Consider the following 25921-nt stretch of genomic DNA (forward strand, 5'->3'; position numbering starts at 1 on the left):
TTTATCGCTTTCACCAATTAGATTTTTACTGCTTTAAACCTAAAGAGAAAAAACTTTACCAAGATACATTATCTAATTCCATTGCCGGGGATAACAGTAAAGCAAGTTTTATTACTTCGACGTTGATGAACGTAGGCCTTTTATTGAGTTTAAATGCGGCATTTACGAAGTATTTAAAGTTTCGTGTTTCACATAAAAAGTCTAAGGGCCTGGAAGTTAATTGAAATATTTTTATAGGGAGGAAATTAGGTCTAAGTATTTTGATTCGATCCTAATGTCTACAGCGGCTGTAAAACTTTGCTGTAAATCGAATTTTGACACTTTTAATAAAAAAAATTACCTTTAAATATTAAATGTAAATCTAAATAAAGATCAGAATAAAAGTTTTGTTTAGAAATTCATGCAGTCTGCATCAAAAAGATAGTACCAGCCAAAGTTTTTGCAATACACATTTGTAACTATAGAAATAAGGATGTGTTGTGGTATATTCGGTCACTTTGGCTGACCCTATTTATTCAATACTGGCTGTATGGAACCATGCAAATAAACTTCTAATAAAAAAATGCTGCTAATGAGTGACGTCACAGGAATAAGACGTACATACGAATAAATCACATGAAAAAACGCATTTAACGGATTTGCAAGACCGAAGTGATCCCATAAGTGTTCCGTGAACAAAGTTTTGTACGGAACACTAAAAAGGACTCTTTTTACTTCTAAGAATCTTGTGAACGCTAAGGCTTTGCTCATTGCCTTTCTATTTGACTATTTAATTATAAATTTTAACATTCAATCGCTTTCCGTAATTCCGTACATTGTTGCTTACCGACATAAAATAAAATGTAAAAGTTCAATACGAATTTAATATGTCTTCTGTATTCCGACGCCACCCTATTTCTCCTGGAGGTATAGTTACCTACGTATAGAACTTGTGACGCATTCGATTTGAAATCACATTATGACTTTCCAACATGCAACTCAAGCTTTCCATTCCTTGCTTTTATATTGAATCTTTCTAAGTCTACGTTTTCAATATGACGCACATACATGGCGTAGTATAAAATATGTATCGGGATGCTACTACTGTTACGAGACATAGGAAAGGTAAAGATGTGTAACATGAGGAAACCAAATAATTTTAACAGCGTGTTCCTGATCATATTTAGAGACAGAAATGTCCTATAAACTTTTTTGAAATTCGCCTAGTTTCAGAGATAATATTAATTAAAAAAAAAAAACAATTGATAGATGTCAATAAGTGACAAGGAACACTTTCCAAAAAGTAGGTTTTACGAAAAAAAATGTAAAAAATAATTTTAAGTGACAAGTTTACCAATAATATTTATATATATATAACAATAACTCAAAAAAATTAAAAAACAAAACAAAAAAAAATTGTTTTGCGTAATTGACCTAAACTCATATTACATTTTTCCCTTCTTTTGACCTCAGAAATGCGTGGTTAAAATTATTCGGTTTCCTCATGTTACACCGTGTATATATAGTATGCTGCAATTGCTGTAAGTTAATTCAGTTTACATCCAGGTTTCCAGGTTGTAACTGGTCGACTGTCAATTTAACTAGGTACCTGGATTTGAGTTCACAATGAAATAGTTCACATAACACTAAAACTTCTGATTTAAAATAGTTTCAAATTAAACATCCAAGTTTAGATGATTGTCCTGTAAGTGTAACTATCTATGGATGGTTGAGAATCTCAACCAATCAATCTCAACTTGAGATGCATGAAAAAAAAGAACAAATGAGCCCCGAGGGGCGGGGAGGAAGAGGTAGTTTTCATTACTTTTGAGTGTAGGGTAGGTTGTTATACAGGGACAATAATTTATAAATGACATGACATGATGAAAATAATACCTATACATTATTTTAAAATATGTTTGATATGACATCCACGAAATATATATAAAAGCTAAAGGCATAAACTTAAACAATTCTGAGTAAGTATTAAATTATATAGATAATTTCAGTGAATTCCACTAAATTCAGCAAAATGAACATTGTATTATATAACGTCGCTTCAGCTAACAGCAGGCGTGGCTCACTCCGCTATTTCGTCGCTTTGCTACAGGTAGCTTACATCCGTTCCACCCCAATTTTGGGGAAAGCCATAAGCCGCGCGTGGCGCTGTCGCCACCTAGCGGCCATATCTGTGCTGATACGCACAGATATGGCCGCGTTTTGTTAGAGAGTAACGGCTCGATTTGGAAAATGAATTAGATTTCTACTAGACTTCAACAAGTTACGATACGGATAATTTAAAGATATTTGTAAGATAGATATGTCAAATTTGACGTTTCCGCGATTCTGGAGGTCTTAAGTTATGACTTAGATATCCAAGTCACATCTAGTTGATATCTAATGTAGATCTAGTTGATCTCTAAATCATCTCAAGATCTTGTGATTATCTCGAAATCCGAATAGGCCTGTGAGCCTTCTGTACCTAGTACTATTATTTATTCTGTGCTAACAGTTTATCCCGACAATCCAGTAAAGTACACATGATATGAAAGTAAATGAGCAAGGAGAGTTTTGCGGGCCTAGTGTCACAGAACCGGAGTAATTCCATTAATCTTATACATTAGCATAGAGGGGACAGGTCGGCGCCGTTTCATCTGTGATCTACATAGCTTATACACTCTTAATACTACAAATTAATTTTCATAATTAAATACCTATTCTAAATCTTAGACCAATTCAAAATACAAGTATCTTGTGACAAAAACCTCATCGTAAACTTTTCCTTCCCGTGTTGTTTTTTTTTTATTGTATCAATTTCTTCTATCGAGGTGTGCAATAAAGAGAATTTGTATTGTATTGTATTGTATTGTATTGTAATGTATTAAATAAATACATGCTCATTAATCAGTATCCGTCGTTCCCTTACATGCCACAATACACATTTTCGTTTATCCAGAAACGAGTGAGAGTACTTTTTACTAAGAGGAGACAAATAGGAATTTAAATACATTTCTTACGTTAGGGTTGTATTCCACCTGTCCTGAAATTTTATTTGCGCCTCACATTTTACTTAATAATATTGAGACGCAATGCTCATTTGATCAAATATTGGACAGGCACCTTCTGGGCGAGCTCGCTCCATCGTAGGCCACGTCTACGCCTCGGCTAGTCTGTGGCCATGAGTAAGCCCATTCATAATAATAAAAAAAAAAAAGGTGGAATACCACCCTAACTGCTCGATTCGAACTGTAAGAAACGTCAAATATTACGACAAAATACGATATGGATTAGATATGTCAGTGTCAGAAGTGACGTTTCTTCAAAAAAAACGCCAGTTTTGACACTGACATATCTAATCTGGTATCGTATCTTGTCGTAATATTTGACGTATCTTAAAGTTAGAATCGGGCCGTAAGTAGGGTTTGCACGACGGATCCGAAATGTATGGGAATATCCGCGGATCCGGATCCAGATCCGGATAATTTCATACATTTCGGATCCGGATTGCAAACCCTAGCCGTAAGTTACTAAATGGTACTCAGTCAAGGTTGCAATTTTCTCCTTACATACGTACCTACTCGTAAACTCATGGGTCGTAGCAATAGGTACGCGAATCACGATACCGTCATTTATATACGAATTTAGTTGTACCCAAACACTCGAATATCCCATCGAGGGCCATTCTACGTTCTCGTTTGTTGAAACGCCAAATCGAGCCGCATTATTCTAATTCTCTTTCCCGATAGCTTTGGAAGAAGCTATTTATTTGCGCCCGAAGCCCAATCTGCCCCTTCAGAGTTGAAGCAACTCTGTTTAAAACTTAAATAATGTCTTATATTTATGCTGGCGTATTTTAAGAGCATACGTCGACTATTAAATAAAGACATACCTAAACATTTAAGAGATCTTTGTACATATCAGCCTACGTGTCAAATAAAATGTATGGGTAAGAGAAAAGAGAACATGATAGATGACAACACACACTTGGTCATTGGGAACAATAAAACCGGCCAAGTGCGAGTTGGGTTCGCGCACGAAGAGCTCCGTACCATTACGGAAAAAACGGCAAAAAACTCACGTTTGTTGTATGGGAGTGAAAATTTCGACTGCCTATCACGGTTCATGAGATACAGCGGCCGTGTTGCATAATAAACTACAACTAATATTACAAGCGTAATATTAGTTGTAGTTTATTATACAACACGGCCCTGGTGGCAGACAGACAGACAGACAGACGGACAGATGAAACAGTGGAGTTTTTAGTAATAGGGTTCCATTTTTACCCTTTGCGTACGGAACCTTGAAAATCATTAATAAACAGTCACTCTAGGTTTAAACACAGAGTGTTCTGACAATAAATTACAAGAATGAAAGGGTATAACTTTTCTTACATATCATGATAATGTAACATCGGAGCACATGTGGAATCTTTATTTCTCGTGGGCCGCAGAAGTGAAAGATATTCCAGATATAAAAACATGTGCCCAATGCTAATAAAGTTGGGCAATATCGAAAAGGTGTTTTGTATGAACGGTTTCCAAGGGAGGCCAAAAAAAGGGACATAAAACGAAAAGAAACGAATGTGGAAATATGGGCAGTATTTTATTTACTGCATACAATCGAACCTTTATCATAGAATGTATCGCTTTACAGTGTTTTGTAGCATGGCGTATTTGAGGAAGTTGAACATAAATGTTATTTTGTGAAGCATAATATTTGTAAAAAAAAGGAATGCCTTAATATTTTTTTGTCATTATGCTGGCATCTACGTACTGATGATATTATTGTATTCTTTAGTTTTACTATGTTAATAATGACGGCCTATAAGCTCGCTCGCTTGATCACTAGTGACCCTGCCTACGTAACAGGAGTTACCGGGTCTAAACGTGGTAAGGGCTTTTATTTGTGTGTTTATCGTAAATGTGTGTTCCTGAGTTATGGATGTTTCATATGTATGTAGGTATGTAAGTAATTATATACCTAGTTATAATGCATATTATATGTATTAGGTATGTACATCTTGATATAGACACTAGTCGTATTAAGCTCACTGTGGAACTAGGTTGATATGCGTAAAATTGTCAGATTTCAGATTTCATTTACTTGCAATAAACATGGTACAGTGGTTCTTATGCTATTGTTATTAGGTAACACATGATTAACTACAAAGTAGCATGCAAATTTACACCTTAAACTCTAGGACATACAATTCATTAAGCAAAATAGACAGATATATACAAAACAATTCAAATGTCAATGTTAAAGCTAAGAAATTTAATTAATTAAAGGAACCGTCAATTTAAAATTTCATTAATATTATACAAGGTTTGTCCATGTAGCCATTTATAGAGCCTTGGTTTTAGTGCTTTGGCATTCAACTCTTTAAGGTGTTCAGGCAATTTGTTAAAAAGCTTAACACACATTTTGAGACAACTTTTACTGTAGAGTGTCCTGTTATATTATTAGTAGGAATGATTTGTTGGATGTAAACTTGAGAGGAAGTTATGTATAACATAATTAATATGATGAGCGCCAATAAGATGATCTAGAATTATCGAATAGCATATAGGTACCTACGATATTACATACATAGTCCTTACACTCGCTTTGCGTTAGTGCTTGCACAACAAACCAATTTAGACAGCCTCAGGCCGCGTAGCCAAGATGCCAATCGATTACGCTCCGTAGCGATCGAAACGCAACTGTCACTGTCGCGCTAATATGGAAGAGTGATAGAGAGACATAATGCTTTTCGTTGTCGAAGCGATAGCGATTGTAACCTCGGCTAGGCGGGCTGCTGAGCGAAATTGCACATCCCATGTGTGAAATGTTCAAAAATAAAATTATAGTACATGTTTAGTTCATATTGCCTAGTATTATTTTGTCAGGTACTAGTATATAAAAGGAAATAAATACCTATACACAAAAAAGAAAATGATTACTTTCCAATATTTTCACAATAATTTATGTGGATAGGTGTTTTACAGCAAATTTAATATTTTTGTCTTATTGCATAAATATACGGAACTCTTATTTTTTCTGTGGCCCAAAGAGTGTTCAGTTCTTGATAAAGTGACGAAATTTTGTATTTATTCATAGGTTGACGCCCATATATTATATGCCTATTGCGGCTAAATGGTGAAGTAAAATACTTTACATAAAACGAATCTGATGAAATGAAAAACAAACGTGTAGATTTTCAAGGAACTCAATTCGATTCCCTCGCGTTGTTCAGCCGATCATAATCAATTGTGTATTAGCAACAAAGACGGCAAAGCGTTCTATCGGTAAGGCTCAATAATTGGATTCGAAGGAAAGGAATTTTAGCGAAAAAATGTTCGACAATTTGTCAGTCAGCTAGGCGGGGATCTCAGCGACATGATCGTGCTTCATCATCGGTTTTTCGTCAAAGTACCCGCCCCTACTCGCGGTGATACCAGAAAATTCTTATTACGCGCTCTGGATACATTCTGTGTATACTTTTCCTTAAAAAGAACTTTAATTCTCTTCGCCAGTCCTAAATAGGGGAAATCGAGCAGCTTTATTACTTTGGGTACGCTTGCTTTTGTTTTCTTTTACGATAAAACACGACGTTACAACATTGTGCCGTAAGTGAGGGATGTGGAGCTGCTTCGTGTTATGACGAGATTTTTATAAAAATGTAGGTCGAGACGCTACTGTAACTAACACTGATGAGAAGATTTTTTGTCATAAATATCGTAGTAGGCAATTTCTCCTGTAAGAAAAATTTGGATAGGCTTTTGAATTCACCTTTACCTATATAATAAAATGAGATGCTTTTATAACATAGTGATAAAAACGTAGATATGATAACTAACTAGTTGCATTTTGTTACCCTTAAACATAATACAACATAATATTTAGCCAATATTATGCTTATAATATAATATTATTATGCTCAACGCTTCTTGTATATTATTATAGTATAGGTAACTGTTATGTTTTGATAGCTCAATGCATTTATATGATTGCAAGCGGTAGTACCTACGCGAAGCGCAGTACTCTGTACCGCGCGTGAAAAATACCTTTTCATCCAGGGAATTCGTGCAGAGATGCCGAACTCTTATAAAGCGAAGCGAGAAATAAAGAAACCGAATGATGGAAAAAAGGAACGGACTGAGTCTTGCTCGCAACGGCCGTAGATCTAGCTGATTGTGAGAAACGCCGTGCCGCACCTTGAATTATTTGACAGTTTGAATTGTCACCGCTCGCCCGCTCTGTTATTTTTCGCACTTTCCCGCCTCGCACGCCGGAAAGATAATGCGTAAGTTATAAAAAATACCGAAACTTGTTACAATACACCCGTCGCGTCGGTTTGTATTACCACTTCGGATGGTAAGATAATAATATATTCCCGGTAGACGAGTGGTGCAAAATACTTGCTTCGACGTTTTCCTGGGGCGGTCGGAATTTATGTTTTATTTATAAAATATCGTGAGACAAAATGTTTCATTAACTATGATCAGTTCTACTAAATAGATAAGTGAAAATATAGACTTATATATGTCACTTTGCAAAACAACAATTTAATCGAAATGAAATATTCATAAGTGTTACTCGCCTTGTCTAATCAATAAAACATTCATACTAACGATTAACTACATATATTTAGGTAGTTGTTCACCTAGCTCTTAGTACGCAGAGTAGATAGTCCTAAAGTTGTTTGGATAAAATATACCTACTGATATCTAAGTAGTTAGGATTGTCATTTGCGTTAGCTTAGCTTGGACGTTCTCGAAGTACCTACCTACATAGAATCTGTGTGCATTAGAACGATCCTCCGAGAGCCACGCAGCATCCATTAATTACCAAAGCAGCCCGCCGCGTGAGACGTCAACCTTCGCCATGAGGCGCCTGCCCCCCCCCACCTCCGACCGCTTAAACCAAACCTCCCACCTAAATCCCAACACTGATCTTTTCTCAAAGAATTTTTTTCACAAAGCCGTCATAAAATGAATGAATTAGCATACCTAATTGTCCCTTGAAATGGGAACAATAAATGAAGAGCCCCTCTGTAGAATCCGAGCGGATTTCAACGAGGCAATCAAAATTTAAGAATTATTTAACAGTTCCGTCCACATGAAAATCCTGTATTTTTAAAAGGGAAAGTTAATGCGAGAACAAAAAAGAGATATAGGCCGAGATGATGAGAGTTTTGCGGAATCTAAACACTTTTATTAACGTCAGATAGGGAGAAATAAAATATGTAATTGTGCCGGCCGCGAATCAGCTTTGCGAGCTTATAAAATCGAGTCCGCAAAGTCGACTTGGGGAATCTCCTCACACACGCGTGAAACGAACCTCTTTCGATTCTGAAAGAGCTTTGAATAAGACGTCTCGGGCGCTCTGTTGTGAGCTGATTCAAATGCCTACGTTGATTTTTTCATTTTAAAGGCGACCCTTTCTTCATGTTCCGTTTATATTTTTCGTCATTATTAATTTTGCTTAAATTTAAATAAATCGTAACGGAACTTGAGTTAACAACTCCATGAATGGTTCAATTTGTGTAAGAAATTTCCTAATTCCTAACCTTTCGATGTGATGTAGGTCAGAATCACTGAACTTCTATGTATGTAAGGAGTGCAACTCATGATTTTGCAATGTTACGCATACTTATTTAAGCGTCTTGTTTCTCTTGGTGTTACATTTAATTCAAACTACGTAGTGATGCGCGAATATTGAATAATTGAGTAGCTACCTTAAAATTGACCAACAAAAGATAATCGGGCAACATCACAGCAGCTTTTGGCGGGAGTGAATTCCGGGACTCGTTTCGTATTTTAATTTATTTTGTTATTTTGTAAATGATCGGCTTATGATGTCCCATCGGGTCCGAGTATTGTAACAGGATGAACTAGTCGATGCGTGAACCGTATTTATTAAATTTCACTGGAAGATTTTTTATTGGGAAAACCTTTTAAAGGATTTTTAACCAGTCGGATATTGCCATCCGATGAATGTTTTCCAAAGAGTATCTCAAACTTCTTCGTAGCAAGTTTGCGGGAAAAAATATTTATATTTTCATAGTCCTATTTTTATGGTTATTTTTAGATTACTTAAGTTATGTACTAACATTTATTATTTTCTGATGTATAGCATTATAGCACAGTATAAAAAGTCACACTGGTCCATCGCCCCTATTGCTTAACATCTTAAATAATTATGTGTTCTGAGTTTACTCAAAGAAAAGTAAGCCTAAGCCTTACAAATAAGAAACAAGCAAACGACACGGAGACATCGTCTACTAATGGATAATCTTATTCTGCAAAATTCAAAAATATTTTTGGCTATTTGAAAAAGGGCTTTTTCTTCCCTGATAGATCAAAATTTTATTGCCAGTATAAAAAACTCAAACAATGAAATATTAAAATAGTGTACACAATATAATCGCATCCACAGTCCATAGGCTACTGACTGCTTGGTGTGGACTGGATATACATATACCATCAGGCGAGTCTTATACTTGTTTGGCGCCGACTTGGTATAAAAAAACGATTTAGATTTCTTTTTAATCGATTACGTGCATACTATTTTGAAACCATAAAGGGGCCCACTGATTAACAGTCCGCCGGACGGTATCGGCCTGTCAGTTGTTCGGAACTGTCAAAATTTTGTTCTAACTGACAGGCCGATACCGTCCGGCGGACTGTTAGTCAGTGGGTCCCTTAACAATTTAATTTACGCTTAAATAATATTATGAAACAATAATTTCCTCATAGATGATGTGAAAAGCTATAGGTTGCAAAATTATTTCGGTAAACACTTGAATTTCTCACTATACTCAATATTTAATGTACGCCCACGCCGTAAATATGTAACTTTGCTTCCTTGTAACACAATCGACTATGTAGCTTCCCCGTTACACTGTTAACAACATTACAACAAAGTATACACTACACATAAGTAGACAATAAAAATAATGAAATATGCATTCTACCATAAATTGACAATATTTATCCGAAAACCCCAATAAAGCTTTTAGTTACCGTGACCTGTTCTCGTCACGTCCTCGGATGGCAGACGTATCGCGACGGAGCCCGGGGCGTCGACAATTACGAACAGGACGAGTACTAGACTTCTAATACAAATCGCTCGCCCCAGGGTTTATCCGTACCTCCCCACCCAACCCCTTCGGGTGCGGACGCACTTAGGACGAATCAAGAAAATGTAAGGCTTAAGCGCTCTTGTTCACTAAATTTAAGGCACGTTTTTAAAAAGTGGAAATGTTTTTTAAGACAGGGTTTAGGGAGCTAAGTATATGGATTAATCATTTTAGGAGATACCTTCTGATAAATATATTGATCATAATTCATGATCATAAATCAGATTAGCAGTTCACGAGCGAAGAGGTAACAGACAGACATAGCCACTTTCGCATTTATAACATTAGAATGAATTAGTATTAATTATATATTATACAATCAAATATTAAAAACACATAATTTAAACATAAAACTAATTAAAAACTAAACTTAAATATAAACTAAATATGTATAAAATAAACTAGGTAGTTTATTTTATACATATTTAGGTTTCAGTAGGTACTGAAACCCATCCCGGGCGGCCCCCGACGCAAATGTGCCCATCACGCTCGCTGCGTTGCCGCGTTGGATTGTGATGGACACTATGGACAGCCTCTGCATCAGGAAAACCCCGGAGAGGGGGTCATGGCCCCTTTGATTTATATATATTATATATTATAATAAATTCAAATTCAAAATGTTTTTAATAAAATAGGGATTACCTGTATTATCGTGCTATATTTACGAGTATACTACTAAATATGTTAAATATACTATTATAATGCACTATGATGTTTCTATTTTTCCAGTTAATCTCTTCTAGTACCGCCACACCCCAATGCCGAGAAAACTATTACATCATTGTCCCACCACATTCCGATTTTATTTCTCTCGGCGAAAGCTCTTGTATCAACAGAATATACGACAATGTAAATGTTTCGCTGCGACTTTCCGAAACTCTTTGTTTTTGGGCAAATAGAGGAACAAGACGGATTTGAATGAAATAAAAGCACTTTTAGTGACTTGTTTTGGTTAAAATAGGTAATCCACGCCAGAAAACTACACTTAAATTATCTAAAGCTGTCAAGGCAAATTGCAAATTTATGTGTCGCAGCGAAAGAAACCATTGTAAAGAAAACTGTAAAAAAATGGTGAAGTTTAATAACTCTTTAACCATATTACGAGTACACTAATGGCTAACTGGTCATGTGAACGATTTAAAAGACTATTTCAAACAAGATAGAGGAAATATTATATTACACCCTAGTGAACCATATTTTAAAAGAGAAGTTCCTTAAGGGGTCATTACGTGGTCCTGTAAAATCGTTCGGAGCGTAATTAGTTCGCCATTTGCTTAATATATTGGCACTCCTGCTACCCGACTCGCTTCAATGCCAATGCAAACGAAAAAGCAAGAAAAAGTAAAGTCTATTTAGAAAAATGTGCTCGTAATCATTAGAGCCAGAGCTGTTTGAGTTCCTTTTCGCAAGTGCATTTTATTTCGGAATTTTAATTTAATCTGAAGCATAATTTTAAATGTTTGTTATGATTACAGAAAATAAAGACACCACATTTAATCAGTCAGGGCTGAACTTTCCGATTTACCTTTCACCCAAAATATATCAATCAGTTTTTGTTCGTATTTTTAGCATTAGAAAAAAGGTAAGCAATCTTAACATGTCTTTTAATTGAAAAACTCTTTTCAATAATCAGTAACTATTACTTATGAAAGCAGAAGAATATAAGTGATCGTATTAGATTCATAATTATTAGGTACGTATTAACGTGACTTATTTTTAAAACGTATTTTTCAATTAAAAGACACATCAAGATTGTTTATCATTTTTCTAATGCTAAAAAAACGAAATATAGGTATATTGAGTTCGTTTTTTAGTATTAGTACGGTGTTTTCTATCATCATTGCACTAAGCTTGAGTTGGTTCTAAAACAATTAAGTATGCTACTGAAATTCTATGTGTTTGTTATCTATCACAAATGTATCTAAAGCGCACTGACTGCTGAAATATTTTTAACTTATCCGTTTTGTGAAATCTAAACTTTCGTAATAATATGAAGTAGGTCGGTAATGTAGCACTTAATTCCTACTTTATGGATCGTAGGAGTCATAAAAACCTCCAATTAGGTCGCCATTAAGTTAATATAATGCCATCGAAAAAATTCAAGTTTCTTTCTTAAAGTAACTTTGAGGCAGTCCGATAAAACTTAAGTGGGTAGTCTCAATTCTTATTAAAAAGCATAATTCGTTGCTTATGGAACGTCTATTTCTGCAGTTTCTTACGGTAGAAGCGAAAAATAACATTGTAGTACTATACTTAGTATCAAACTCGATATACGAACATAAAACAGTTATGCAAAAGCCTATACAAATTACATGCCGCAACTCGAGTGTCGTTGGTGGTCAGGGCTTTAGCAGCCTTCGATCACCCGTCAGCGCATAACCAAATTAGAGCAATTTAAGTCAGGAAATTGGAAGCGCTATCGGCCGTTCGATGCACCGCCGTTGCAACGGGGTGCGCCTCTACCGCCACTGGCATTTCAGACATCCACCGTTTCAGCAACCGTGGCTAATGTCTGAACAATGCACGAATCTGGACAGACAGATCCGAACGGACCCGAAGATAAACGACAACCGTGGCGCGTTGTAACAACTGATTGATATACGGTTTGCGATGATATCGTACCTATAGAAGTAGGCTACAGCTAAGCCGAATTCCGGGCCCGCTTCGGTTACAGTTCGAGTGCTGTTGACAGTAAGCTATGTTTAGTTAGTGTTGCGAGCGATAAGAGACGAATAGGGATCCAGTTACATTTGGTTTTTATAAACCTATCAGCTGAATCTGTTTACGTTTTTCCGGGCAGTTGTTTTTTAAGTGCTAGTCTGTAAATGAAAGCGGAAATTGCTAGGATGTTATTGAATTTGCTTTTGGAATGGGTTAAAAATTAAAATTAATAAATGACTTACAGCTATGAGCGAACATTTTACTTGCGTCCCTGTTTGTCCTATTACTGAACGGTAGATTGTGTTTATTTTTAAAGTATATTTCGATCGCAGTATGTATTAAAAAATGCAAACTGAACACTTTAACAGATCTGTTCCAGTAAATATTTGTGTATATGAAAGTATAACATATCACATAGTATACGAGTACATTAACTACAATATCTTATAACGCAAGGTGAAACAGATAAAATATGCCTAAAACATATAACGTTTCAACAAATGTCCTCACGGGAAAATAGGAATAAATATACTTAATGCCCACAAGATGGACAGACGACCTTGTTAAGGTCGCCGGAAGACGCTGGATGCGGGTCACTTCTAACCGGCGCGTATGGAGGTCCAAAGGGGAGGCCTATGTTCAGCAGTGGACGTTTTATGGCTGAGATTATGATGATGATGATACTTAATGTACGTATATTTTTAAGTAAATATAAATATTTATGATTTCTAGCTATATTAAATTTAACATTAAATACATCACGTTGTAAGGCAAATATTACGGGCTTGCCAAAGCGGGTCGCCGTTGTTATAAATATTCATTAATATTTTTGATGAGATTGGCCGATATTTTCGCTGCATGTAAGTTTGTTACGTCATGAATATGGGTATCGAGCTGATAATAATCTGTTTGATGCGGAAAATTCCGCTAGCGGACCGGAACAGTTCGATTCGAGGAAGGGCATTGCGCGGTTGTAGCTAATCCGGATGAATATGTATAGGCTGCGTATCCGGGTACGTTTTTATGAAATGTTTGACTTTTATTTTTAAATTGTGTGTTCCTAGTTCCTAAGTATTCTTGAATGAATCATAAATAGTTTTGATATTTAATAGTTTTAATATACATAATACACTATATCTATATAGTAGCAAACTATAAAAAAAATACGCAGTGACTCTTTAAGATACGCTGTTTAATTTGTGATATAACTCCATCAAAATATTTGATCATAGATATCTTGTTTTCTCACCTGAAACATTTCAAGTTTGTTCATAAAAGTAAAAAGCACAAAGCAACTCGCACAAACACCTGCTACGCCATTTGCAACTGTGTACGGAATTCCGGCATGCAGTTGCAGTCAAGAGAACATGTCGATAGCCCATACAAAGTTAAGGAGCATAAGTTAAGATAATAACAAGTAATCGTGCAAGTCGGAGCAGGAGGCAACACGCTTGCGTACGAGCTTGGAACGAGCCGGACAGAGTTTGGACTCGCTCGACGGCTAAAACAATGGCGAATCAAGCATGCAACGGAACTTTCTCAAAGACACCCTCTTGTGCGTGCGACGCTTAGCGAACGCTCGGTCGCTAACTTTATATTGGTTAGGAAACTTCATCGTTAGCTGAGCTTAGAACCACAAGACGCCAGATTTGCAAGAAAGCAAATTTTGTTAATTATTACCAAAGTCAAGAGTAAAGAGATAACTTTGCTTTACTGAGATATTAATGAGCTAAGACATGGAATATAGGTCAATATAGATAATTCAATGGAAAAGAATAACTCACTTATCTCGCATCGCTAAATATAATCATAATACAAACGGATACTCGAAAAACCCGTTACGCAGAAAGTATATTTTTATTTAAGCATCACAACCAAAAATGTTGAGTATAAAGTTGTCCGCTTAACATTAAATAAGATCGTTTTAGCGAAGCAGATAGACAGATAAAGACGGCATACATTTTCATGAGAACAGAAAAAATAAAATGTAAGCAATCTGCGGCAAACTTGTGAGGGCTAAGAGTCTGTTGAGATTGGCAGACGCGAAGACTCGGGGAGCAATGACGCAAGCGACTCGGGGTGCGCTTCAAGATGACACCTACACCCCGACCCCTGGGGTAAACATTACAAACAACAAACTTGGCTAGATAACACTTAATCGTCGCAGTCTGCAGAGATTACACCGGTCGTTCGGCTAATTAATTTTTAAGCATCTCGGAGCCGGTAACCGGCATTCGACTTCCAAATGAATTTGAACGCTAAGTTGGTACTGCTTGAATGCTTAAAACAAGTTCAAAACTTCAAAAAAACGAGTAAAAATTAATATAAAGCTATTTATATTATACGGAACACAATATACCTAGAAGAATGTGACGCATGTTGAACAAGAGAAAACTATTTAATTTTGTTAGCAAAACAACTTAAAGTAAACTGTAATTAAGAAGATCCTTTTCATAAGTGTAACAATTTACCCGAAATTAATTTATGAGACGAGGTTAGGGCGCGCGTAAGTTATTAAATTACAGAAATTTTAATTCCTTTAACATCTTTCTTACACATATTATTCGTTATTTCTAACGGCTATCAAAAAGCCACATGATAAGCTACTCATAATTAGCCTACATAATTATAGCAATTAAAAATCCTGAAATTGTTACGAGTGCTAGATAATGTTTTTTATTTAGGTGCCGTTAAAATCAACCAAGGCAATCTATTTCTGTCATCTTAATAATTACCAAAGATTAATTGATGAGGTATACAAAAGTCATACACAAATTCGTGCTTAGAATTTGACAACTAATGTAGATGGCGTTGTGTGACTCCGTAGATCCGGTGAAAAAATTACGCTTTAGAATTCAGTTACCTACTACAAAATATATGGCATCGTATTCGCTCGTCATTTTCTTTTGCGGTCACACTAAGGAACACGTGACGATTTTTCTTATACTTCACATAATATTGTCTTCTTTTATATTTATGTGAGAATATACCCTCTTTGTTTTTTTGTATTATAGTGCTGAAACCGTCTTTATTTTACTGGACCACAGCTGTGCCGATTAAACCGAAGGCACGTTATCTCCATAACTCTTTAGCTTAACTCCTTAGTTCCACTTAAAAGTTCCAAATGGAGGGAATTTTATGGAAGGATGATGTCAAGGGAATATCTCTAGAAGCGACCGATAGTAAGCGAGCGATAACGAACACTATTGAAGGGAATGAAAGTTGCAGCGACCGATCAGGCCATAAATACTACTAATACTTGAAAGGGCACTGCCAAGCAGCTTTCATCAGAAAATTCTCCATTATCTGGAGGAAATCGTTACCGGGGTTGAACCCACCCTTCGGTCCCGACCCAACGTGCTCCTTTCATTTACGGCGGCGTTGCGTGCACGCGTGCCCGCGGCCTTTGCTTCAGGTGGGCGTAGTCATTGTGTTCGGTATTTAAGGGGCTCATTTGATATTCTGAGACAGTTTGCATTCGGAAAGCTCGCACGTGGGGTGGGCCGGGGCCGTATCGAGACATCGGAGCCACGGAGCACGCACACATCGCCAGTAGTGTCGGGAGCTGGCCGCACCGGGCCGGCTCTCGGTGCCGCACGTGCCGCGCCGTGCCGCCGCCGGCACGCCACCTCGCCTCGTATCGTAGCTGGGTCCCACGCACACGCACGCACCTAGATTGCGCCGAGTTACTGAGCTCATTGCGCAATGTTTATCCACAAATACACTAATGAAGGCACCTACAAAAGCGACTGGATTGTTAATTAAACTTGCTCAAAATGTGACACCCTTACGAAATGATGCCGAGTTGGGAGCACAGTGCACGGCTTGAATGTTATTGAATTAATTTGTAATCAGAATTCTCCGTGTGCGTTCTTGGATGTAATAATGGTTAATTTAATAATTAATTTATTTTGCCGCGTTGGAAGTACCCTATAGGCTTGTTATGTAACGTTTTGTGTAAGCGTTGGTTTTGATAGTAGATACAGCGTGTCAAGGTCGACCTAATTTACAATTGACCTCAGAAATCTTATATTTGTCTCGACAAAAAATGAAATCAGAATAAAAGTATCTAGAAGAAATATCCAGAAGCCGGTTTATTGAAGAGCTACCTACTCGTATGTACACCGTCCTGTTAAGTACACACCAGCCGGTTTTCCTTCCTCCCGTTTAATTAGATTAATTGCGGTTACACAATATTTCGTAGACGAAGAAAGTAATTGAAAAGACCCCATCATTAGGCCTCCGACTAAAAGGAATAACCATTCCCTTAATCATTATTCTTAAAAGTCTTCATTAAATTCCTTTTATCTCTCTCAGGATATTTCCTTCGCTCGGCATCAATCACATCGAAAAACTCGTTGGCTCGTTATTCTAAACTCTCATAATAGGTAATGAAGGTCTTGATCGGCCGGCGCGGGCGACTGGCAGGCACCGATTACTTTGAGAGCCGGCACAATGACTCCCCGGCTGTAGCCAATGTTGAATTCTGAAAAGTCCCTTAGTGTGCATCCACGATGGATACGGGGCTAATTACGACGAAACTTTTGTAGATAGACACCTGCGCTGCGCGGCCGCCAGACAAAGACCAACTTATCGCAGACTTCCAGGCCGGCAGGCGCGATAAGGCGTTAATGGAATATTTACTTTAATGTCAAATACCAAGGCTCGGTTTTGCCCATCGCCGCGCCGCTTTAGCGCCGACCGATGGTGTTAAGAAGGCAGCCTCATTCAATGTCGATCTAAGACAATGATGTGACAAAGCAAATCGTTCTTTGATCAGCATCTTTGTATTGGTATTGACTTCAACATTAACAATATAGTGGAAATGTTATTTTTCTACTGGTATATACATAGTTATGCTACTTTTGAATTTACCAGGATTGACGGCGTTAACTGTCAGTTTTTAGGGTTCCGTACCCAAAGGGTAAAACGGGACCCTATTACTAAGACTTCGCTGTCCGTCCGTCTGTCCGTCTGTCTGTCACCAGGCTGTATCTCACGAACCGTGATAGCTAGACAGTTGAAATTTTCACAGATGATGTATTTCTGTTGCCGCTATAACAACACATACTAAAAACAGAATAAAATAAAGATTTAAATGGGGCTCCCATACAACAAACGTGATTTTTGACCAAAGTTAAGCAACGTCGGGAGTGGTCAGTACTTGGATGGGTGACCGTTTTTTTTTCTTTTTTTTTCGTTTTTTTTTTTGCATTATGGTACGGAACCCTTCTTGCGCGAGTCCGACTCGCACTTGCCCGGTTTTTGCATATTTTACTCAGTATACATATTACTGGTATCTAACAAAAACTACACAATACGCGATTTTTTTTTTATCTGATTTGTTTATATTCGGGACCGAAGCATAGATAGAGATACATCAGTTTTATTATTAAAACGCGGGTTTTTTTGTAGTCGACATCTAGCGTCAAGTAGCGGATTTATTAGTACCGCTACTTGACACTAGATGTCGCGAAGAACGAAAAGTCTAATGCTCAACAATTTTCAGCTAATATTATAACTGGATTAACCGGTACTCTATTTTCAACTCCTTCTGCTTGTAGGTACTATTAGTTGTAGATTGTTGAGCCATACACTTTTCGTCAGTCACACACGTGACATCCATCCTTATTATTATTATGACCGAAGTAAGCGAGCATGAAATAGTCATAACACAGTTTGCTACTTTGACAGACGCGCCTAATTCGAGGGTAACGTGTTTAATATTATGTGCACGAAATGATTTAGCTACGGGCAAAATTAGGGTTGGCTAATAACAACTGAGACATGACAGCGCGAATTCAGTACACTTTTCCAAAAAGTTCGATGTAAATTAAATTTCGCGAGTGAAGTTGGCATAAGTTCACGCTCTCGACGCTGACATGTCTCACGCAACATGTCAACATTCCTGCGTCTTGCTAACAAATATGAAATACAGAAATAATATATCAAAAACTTACTTTGTAATAACTTAAACTATACAGGTTGGCTAAAAATAACTACATTCCCATTGCGAGGGAGATTTGGTTGGTCCCAAAACATACATTAACTAATGACCGGATACGGATGACATTCTAAAACCATCGTCCCGATTGAAATTGCAATGTTTTCTGATTTCAAATGGCGTCTCGAACTTTTCTACTATATAGCGGAAGCAGTTATAAAGTTGACCCAAAATTTTTTTATTAAGCTATGAGCTTCATCACATATGTTCCTTGAGTAATTCTAAGCATTTCAAGCCTGGGAGGCAATAAGAAATGTGTGTCTACTCGGATTTGTAATGGATTCAAACTTTCAACCCCTTTTTAACCCTGTTAGGGGATGAATTTTACAAAACGCTGAAATTACTTTTCCTGTCTTTTAATAATATTCCCAAATACAAAGATTCAAGTCCCGCGTTCGAAATTTTTTTTGATATCCATACAAACTTTCAACTCCTTTTTCACCACCTTAGGGGATGAATTTTCAAAAACGCTGAAATTAGTTTTCTTGTATTTTAATAATATATCGTTTTACGAAGTTTCAAATTCCTAGCTTAAAATAAAACTTGAACCCCATACAAACTTTCATCCCCTTTTTAACCCCCTTAGGGGTTGAATTTCTCAAAATCGCTTCTTATCTCTTGTACACTTTATAAATGTAATCTAGTGTGCAAATTTCAACTTTCTATCTTTTGTAGTTTCGGCTCCGCGTAGCAAAAATCTCCAACCAAATTTTTCACCTTTTTACGTTTTTCTTGTAAAATTACTATGAAATTGAAAAAACAAATATCAGCAATGAATTCTACGTCTTTGGTTTATACGAAAATGATACCAAACTTGCCCTAGTACCCACCAGGATCAGAGTAGATTTTTTTTAAAGATGACGGATGGCGGCCGTCTTTGTACCCCACCCTCCCCCCCACTTCAGGCTAGAAATGCTTAGAATTACTCAAATATCAGATGTGATGAAGCTCATAGCTTAATAAAAAATTTTTGGGTCATGTATGGCAGCGTTACATAACTGACTCCAGTATATAGAAACGATGTTCCTTATTTATAAAGGATTTTTGACAACCGCGACATGTTCCTTAACTCGCCATACTAGAGTTAGACCAAGAAAAGTCTGCAGCAATTTTGATGGCCCACAAAGTGTTAGTGTTATTTATACGTCATCATTTCATAGAAGTTTCACGTTTAAAATAACACTTGCACCGCGTGGAGTATCAAAATCTGTGCAGACTTTTCTTGGCCTAACTCTACCAAAGCCCACATGCCGCAGGTGTCAAAAATTTTCTAGTGAACAAGTTCAGTCTACCGTTGCTGAGCAGTCCGATCAGAAGTCTTCCTCAATACCACGGGGAAAACGCCGTTGTCGAAACATTGGAGGTAATTACAAGCTTTTATTTACTTTCACCTGACCGTTGTCTGTGGGTATCAAATCTTGCAAGTTAAATTTGATCCACTTCCCGGTTTCCGATTGAGCTGAAATTTTGCATACATACGTAAGTCGGGTGACAACGCAATTTTATGGTATCATCAAGCTGATCTGATGATGGAGACCGAAGGTGGCCATAGGAACTATGTGATAAAAAAACGAAACCTAATTGTGTTTGGGGTTTTTAGAATTGTCTCGATGAGCATTAGTTGCATGTGGAAAGAAAAGTACAGTCAGCGATAAAAGCTTGTAACAAAAATGAAAAATTTGCCAAAAAAATATTTTAAATCTTAATTATACTCGATTATTTATGCACCGTTATAGTATCATTGCTTGTCACTTATATATCCTATGGATAATATTCATTATTTATTACCTTTAAATTTAAAAACCTATTTATTGAACCAGGGCATATATTTTGGAAGAAAATTCACTTACCGGGCCAAACTGTTCGAAGTAATTCTTTACGTCTTCCAGCGTTGTGGGTGCTGATAACCCTCCTACGAAGATTTTCTTTGTCCTGGTCACCATCTGTAACAAAACATTTATATTCATTTAAAATATGTACCAGTGACAATAATTGTGACAATCAGGTAGTAAAAAAAATTTGTTGTCTATGGCAGATTTCAATAATTCACTAAAGCGGCAAGTGCATAACAAGAAGTCTAGCGAAAAACGCAGTATTTTTAATAGATTCTATTTTTGAAGGCGTCCCCGAATTTAAATGCCACCCTTACACATTACAGTATGCATATTTGAGTTCAGTGGTTACTTTTTTCTTTTCGTGTTGACAGTTTGAGTAATTTAATAGTTTATAAAAAATATAACGATAATGATGGGTTAAATAGTTGGTCCCGTCTAAGGACCGAATATTGAATTTCAAGCGCTTATTTTCTTAATTTTACCTTCGATATATCTCCACTACTAGGCATTTAAATTCTAGTAATAGAAGTAAAAACTAGTTGTTAATACCACTAGATCATCATCATCATCATCAGCCTACTCTCGTCCACTGCTGGACATAGGCCTCTCCTATTGCACGCCATTGACCACGATTTGCGGAAACTCTGATCCAGCTCTTGCCAGCCCAGCTCTTGTTAATACTCGTACCACTAGATGCCCGATATCTATTTCTCGTATTTCAAAATTATCAATTTGCCGTTTTTTACAGACTTTTGAGAGACGAAATAAAGCGTTCGTAATTCAAAAATTCTGAAATCGGGGGTCGCCATCTTCATTAAAGCTCGGTATGGTTGAGGATTGCAAAGTTTCAAGACTGTGCGCCGTAACAAGCGGGCGGACTTGAATCTTGACCTTACTATATAAAATTGCAGTACATTTTTATTCTTTATTCTGCTAGGGTTTCTTGTGAAGTGTAGTGTTACTAATAAAACTAGATCAAGAGAGATCGTCACAAAAAATGAAACATCTTTGCTTGTTCCAATTAAATTAGTGATCATTAATTGTCTGCCCTATGTATTTTTTGCAGACATAGTAATGGATAAAAATCTACAAAAATGTTTCAATAAATATTTTATAAATAAAAAAACAACGGGTTGCACTCCGGGAGTGCCGACAGAAGTGAAAACTCAATGACTAGTCCAAAATGTCTGCAGCACTATGTATAATTAAAAGGTAAGGTATTGTAAGGTACCGTTTCCCCGGCTTAATATTGGAGCGGCGTTAATAATAGCGTAAGCGCCAGCTGCCATAAGGTACCTTTTGCCGTGGAACGTCACATATCTTTACTATTTCATATCTAGTGCATCTCTAATTTATTTCTCGAATTGCGCCGATAGTTTTCACCAAGGAATACGCATTTTTCTAAGATCGGGTTTTTGCGGTTGCTGTATTATTATGTTATTTTTAAGATTGTTTACAGTTACAGTTAGTAGTTAGATTGTGACAGTTATTTTACTGGTTCTCAGTTAAAATGGCTTTAAGATTGTATAAAGTATATTCAGACCTTTTAAGAGTAAAAGCGTAGACGTTTATAGCGGATTTCATTATAACGTCAATATCGTTGGCTCGTTGTCAAAGGACGAGCCTGTTTCTTGAATATTTATGCCAGTAATAACGAGCAAAAAAGCATGCGACTAGCTAACAATGGGGATTTTAGGTATTCGGCGCCGGTGATAGAGCCGGTAGCGGAAAATAAAAACAAAACTTCACAGAAGCCAATTAATTTTACGAAAGTTACAAATACCTAACCCGTTATTTAATTTAACTTGTGACATTGTTATATTTCAATTCAAGTTTTGTATTTCGAAATAATTAACGTTCTCACGTTCGTCTCTCACATTAGAAGATTTCAAATTGAGTGCCTTTATTTAAATTACTTTGTTGTTTTGTTTTGAAATTATTTTATTAATCATTTTTATATTTAAACTCATAAATGACGACTTCTTCAAGGCGACATATTCAGATGGTGGAGGCTTAAGCCGGCCCCCCACCATAACCGGATTCCCGTGTAGCAACGGACTTTGCTATCCCTTTTAATACAAATGCATGACTAGTCAGTATTGACGTTGTTTTGACTACCGTTGCTGTACTGACTAGTATTCCCAAATAGGTACAAATGGTGTAAATTGTGACATATTACAATCAGCATGTGCGGTTTAACGAATTCGCACCTCTGTGTAGATATGCTCACCATTAGAAACTAGACTGAATTAACAGGCGACTGTTAATTGCACTCTACAAGTAATGTAACAAAATGTAACACCTATATATACGCTTGTTTGAAGCAAATAAACATTCATTCATTCATTCATTCATTCATTCATTCATTCATTCAATGTTTAGGACGTGCAACACGCGGGAAAGTTATTAAAATACTAGTACCTAAAATTTGAGGTTCCTAAAATAGCTATTGAATATTTAAATAGTGTTTTTATTGACAGACCGTGTACATACTTTACTTTAGATGGCATATTTTTATGTTGCTGATTAAATATATAGGTATGTATGTATGTATGTATGTATTTACTTTATTGTAGGTACATAGAAATATAAACACGAGAAACACAGAAATAATAAAAGAATATATAGGTATTACATATATTGCGTGATATACCTAAATTGAAAATATAAATCAGTCCTTCTGGGGTATTTGCAATTATTTACCTATATTTATTATATATTTTAGCGTTCTTACGATTCCACTTCCCAATATCTTAATCTCATTATATGAAAGTACTAAAATTCTGGCGATAAAATATAATAACTGGGTAGAAATTGAATATAACAAGATTCGGAAACATAATGTAACTAATATAAGTAAGTGAGGCGCTTCGGAGTTCTGTGACGATCCCAAACGAAATCACACTCAAATATAAATGACAAGAAAGTGCCTCCGCCCGGTCCGCTACGTGTCCAAGTGGCGGTCCCCTCCCTAGCATCCCCGTCTCTCCCGTAAATCTCGAGTGTGACAACATATCCTGCTTCCCCCGAGTCGGTTTCTCTATAAACCATCGATTTTATTTTTTGTGAAACGATGCGATTATTGACGTTCTTTTGAAATTAACCTACTTCATGTTCAACTTCAATAGATGCGTAAATCTAGATGTATTTGTATTTGACTATCGATCAATTATATGAAATTCATTTATACTAAATTTCAATAGCATTTCTACTTTTTCAAGAAATAGTCTTACTTCATGAACGCATGAACAATAACATCTGCATTTTTTCCATTAATGTAAATGACTATAATCAAGAAAACGTTGGCGGATAATAGAACTCAATAAAAAAAAATCAGAAAAGATTAAATCATCCCACCGTAATCTCACAGATGAGATCGATGTGATATTCAAAATAAATAAACCAATGGGCGATAATATCACGCGTGGGACCAATTTGTCCCGCATCGATAACTGGTACGATCTTGAATGGATCACGTTTCGCTTCATTCATTCGTTCAATCGATATTTGCGATTTTAATCATCGATATGGTAGCTGATACATTAAGGGTAATTAATAAAATACCAATTTTATGGAACTTAACTGTTAATTAATTGTCAAATCAACAAGTATCACTCATAATACTCTCTTTGTCAAATACGTTTAACCAAACGTGAGCCGCAAAGAGAGACAAAGTGCGACTTTAATTTTTCGCTACACCGTAAATTGAGTTAAATATTTATAAAACAATAAATAAAAATTTGATAAAGCGGCATTTATTAGTGGGATTGTAAAGGGCGGCCCCGTGGGAGCGAGTGTCAGGTTTACCGGCGGCCGTCAGCCGAAACTGTTGGCAATTACCTTAAATGTGGACAACGCAGTTTACTCCACTGGGAAAATTATTATTCACCGCATATCCAATTTTTGGCATACCCTAATTGGGTCCCAACCTGTGATTGCCTCACGTAATCGCCACCATAAGTCATGTTTTAAGAAACCTGGTTCATAAATAAACTTCACTGCTGGTTAAATTAATTACTTAAATGAGTTTTTTCGCAATAAAAACAAAAGCGATGAATAAAATGGTTTCTAAAATTAGTCCACGTCCTAGCGTCATAATTCAAAATTTTCAAACATGTTTACGGCAGATACAAGAGCGCCGCTTGGCCAAACGACATTATCCGCCCCCTCGTTAACAGGAGTCGGTCACCGCAGTCGTTTCGTTGTGAAAAATACAACAATTTAATTTAGTCTAACTTGACCGGAGGCGGCGGCAAACACCGAACGGTCGTAGCACGACAAAAACATACACACATCAATTACAACACGACCACCCGAGCCACGCCACGAGCGTCCCTCGCGACCGCGGGATCGCGAGCGCGTCCGCGTGTCCACGTTCGCACGACATCCGTTTGCAATATCCCGGGGCCATTTCCAAATAATAATTTAATACAACAGAATTCAAATGCAAACTTATAAGAACACGCATGTATAGTAAAGATGCTTATTTAGACACAAAATTAGATAGTCACAGCTCAATGCATCAGTAAACACTTTTAATTTGTACTTAATTCCAATTTCAGTCGCCAGTTAAAAATAATAATAATTTGATACTTGGAATTAAATTAGCGTAGTTTGTGACTCATTCATTACATAAACATAAGATTTAACCCATTAAAATTTAAATTCAATTCGCATTTAATTGTTTATAGCTGAATACAGGCGTAAGTATGTATTGGTTGAATATTGTCGGTTGTTACACATATATTACCGTCGCAATTCTGTTACTCATCGCTTGCTATTCATTCATAATTTTAGAGCTCCACTCTAGCCAGTGGGTGTAACAACGTTGTCACTAAGAACATGTACCTCTTTTATTATTGTACTTGTCGTAACAGATATAAATGTATCAATTATATATGTGACTACTGTAACTACCCGAAATTAATCATAAGAATGATTAGAAATTATTCTGAATGGAGCTCTCTGACTGGATGTTGTAAGAATTATTGCCGTGATTATTGTGCACCCATCTGATTGAACTACAGTAGCAGGATAAATGATAATATATCAGTCACATTAAAACCGAACATTGATTATAACAATAGCAAATTTATTTAATATGTATTATACCAATACGTGTACGTTAAAGTTAATTCTAAATTAAGTGTTTCAGTTGAAATATAGGAAAATAAACGGTATCGTAGGCCACGTCTACGCCTCGGCTAGTCTGTGGCCATGAGTAAGCCCATTCATAACAAAAAAAAATGCTTACGTCGATTTCGGATATTATTCACCTGGAAACGCGTACGAACTCTAACTCAATTCATAATGTGCCAT

General features: G+C 36.6%; 1 protein-coding gene across 5 annotated transcripts in view; it reads right to left on the minus strand.

The window, feature by feature from the left end:
• Positions 1–25921, minus strand: part of LOC134665092 (RNA-binding protein Musashi homolog Rbp6) — a 589057-nt gene that overhangs the window by 213416 nt on the left and 349720 nt on the right. For all 5 annotated transcript variants that reach the window (XM_063521913.1, XM_063521911.1, XM_063521912.1 and 2 more), the window contains exon 6: positions 20618–20710. In XM_063521913.1, the coding sequence (XP_063377983.1) occupies positions 20618–20710 (93 nt within the window). The remainder of the gene's footprint in view (positions 1–20617; positions 20711–25921) is intronic.

This window comes from Cydia fagiglandana, chromosome 6 (genome assembly GCF_963556715.1).
Source record: "Cydia fagiglandana chromosome 6, ilCydFagi1.1, whole genome shotgun sequence".
Taxonomy (NCBI): domain Eukaryota; kingdom Metazoa; phylum Arthropoda; class Insecta; order Lepidoptera; family Tortricidae; genus Cydia; species Cydia fagiglandana.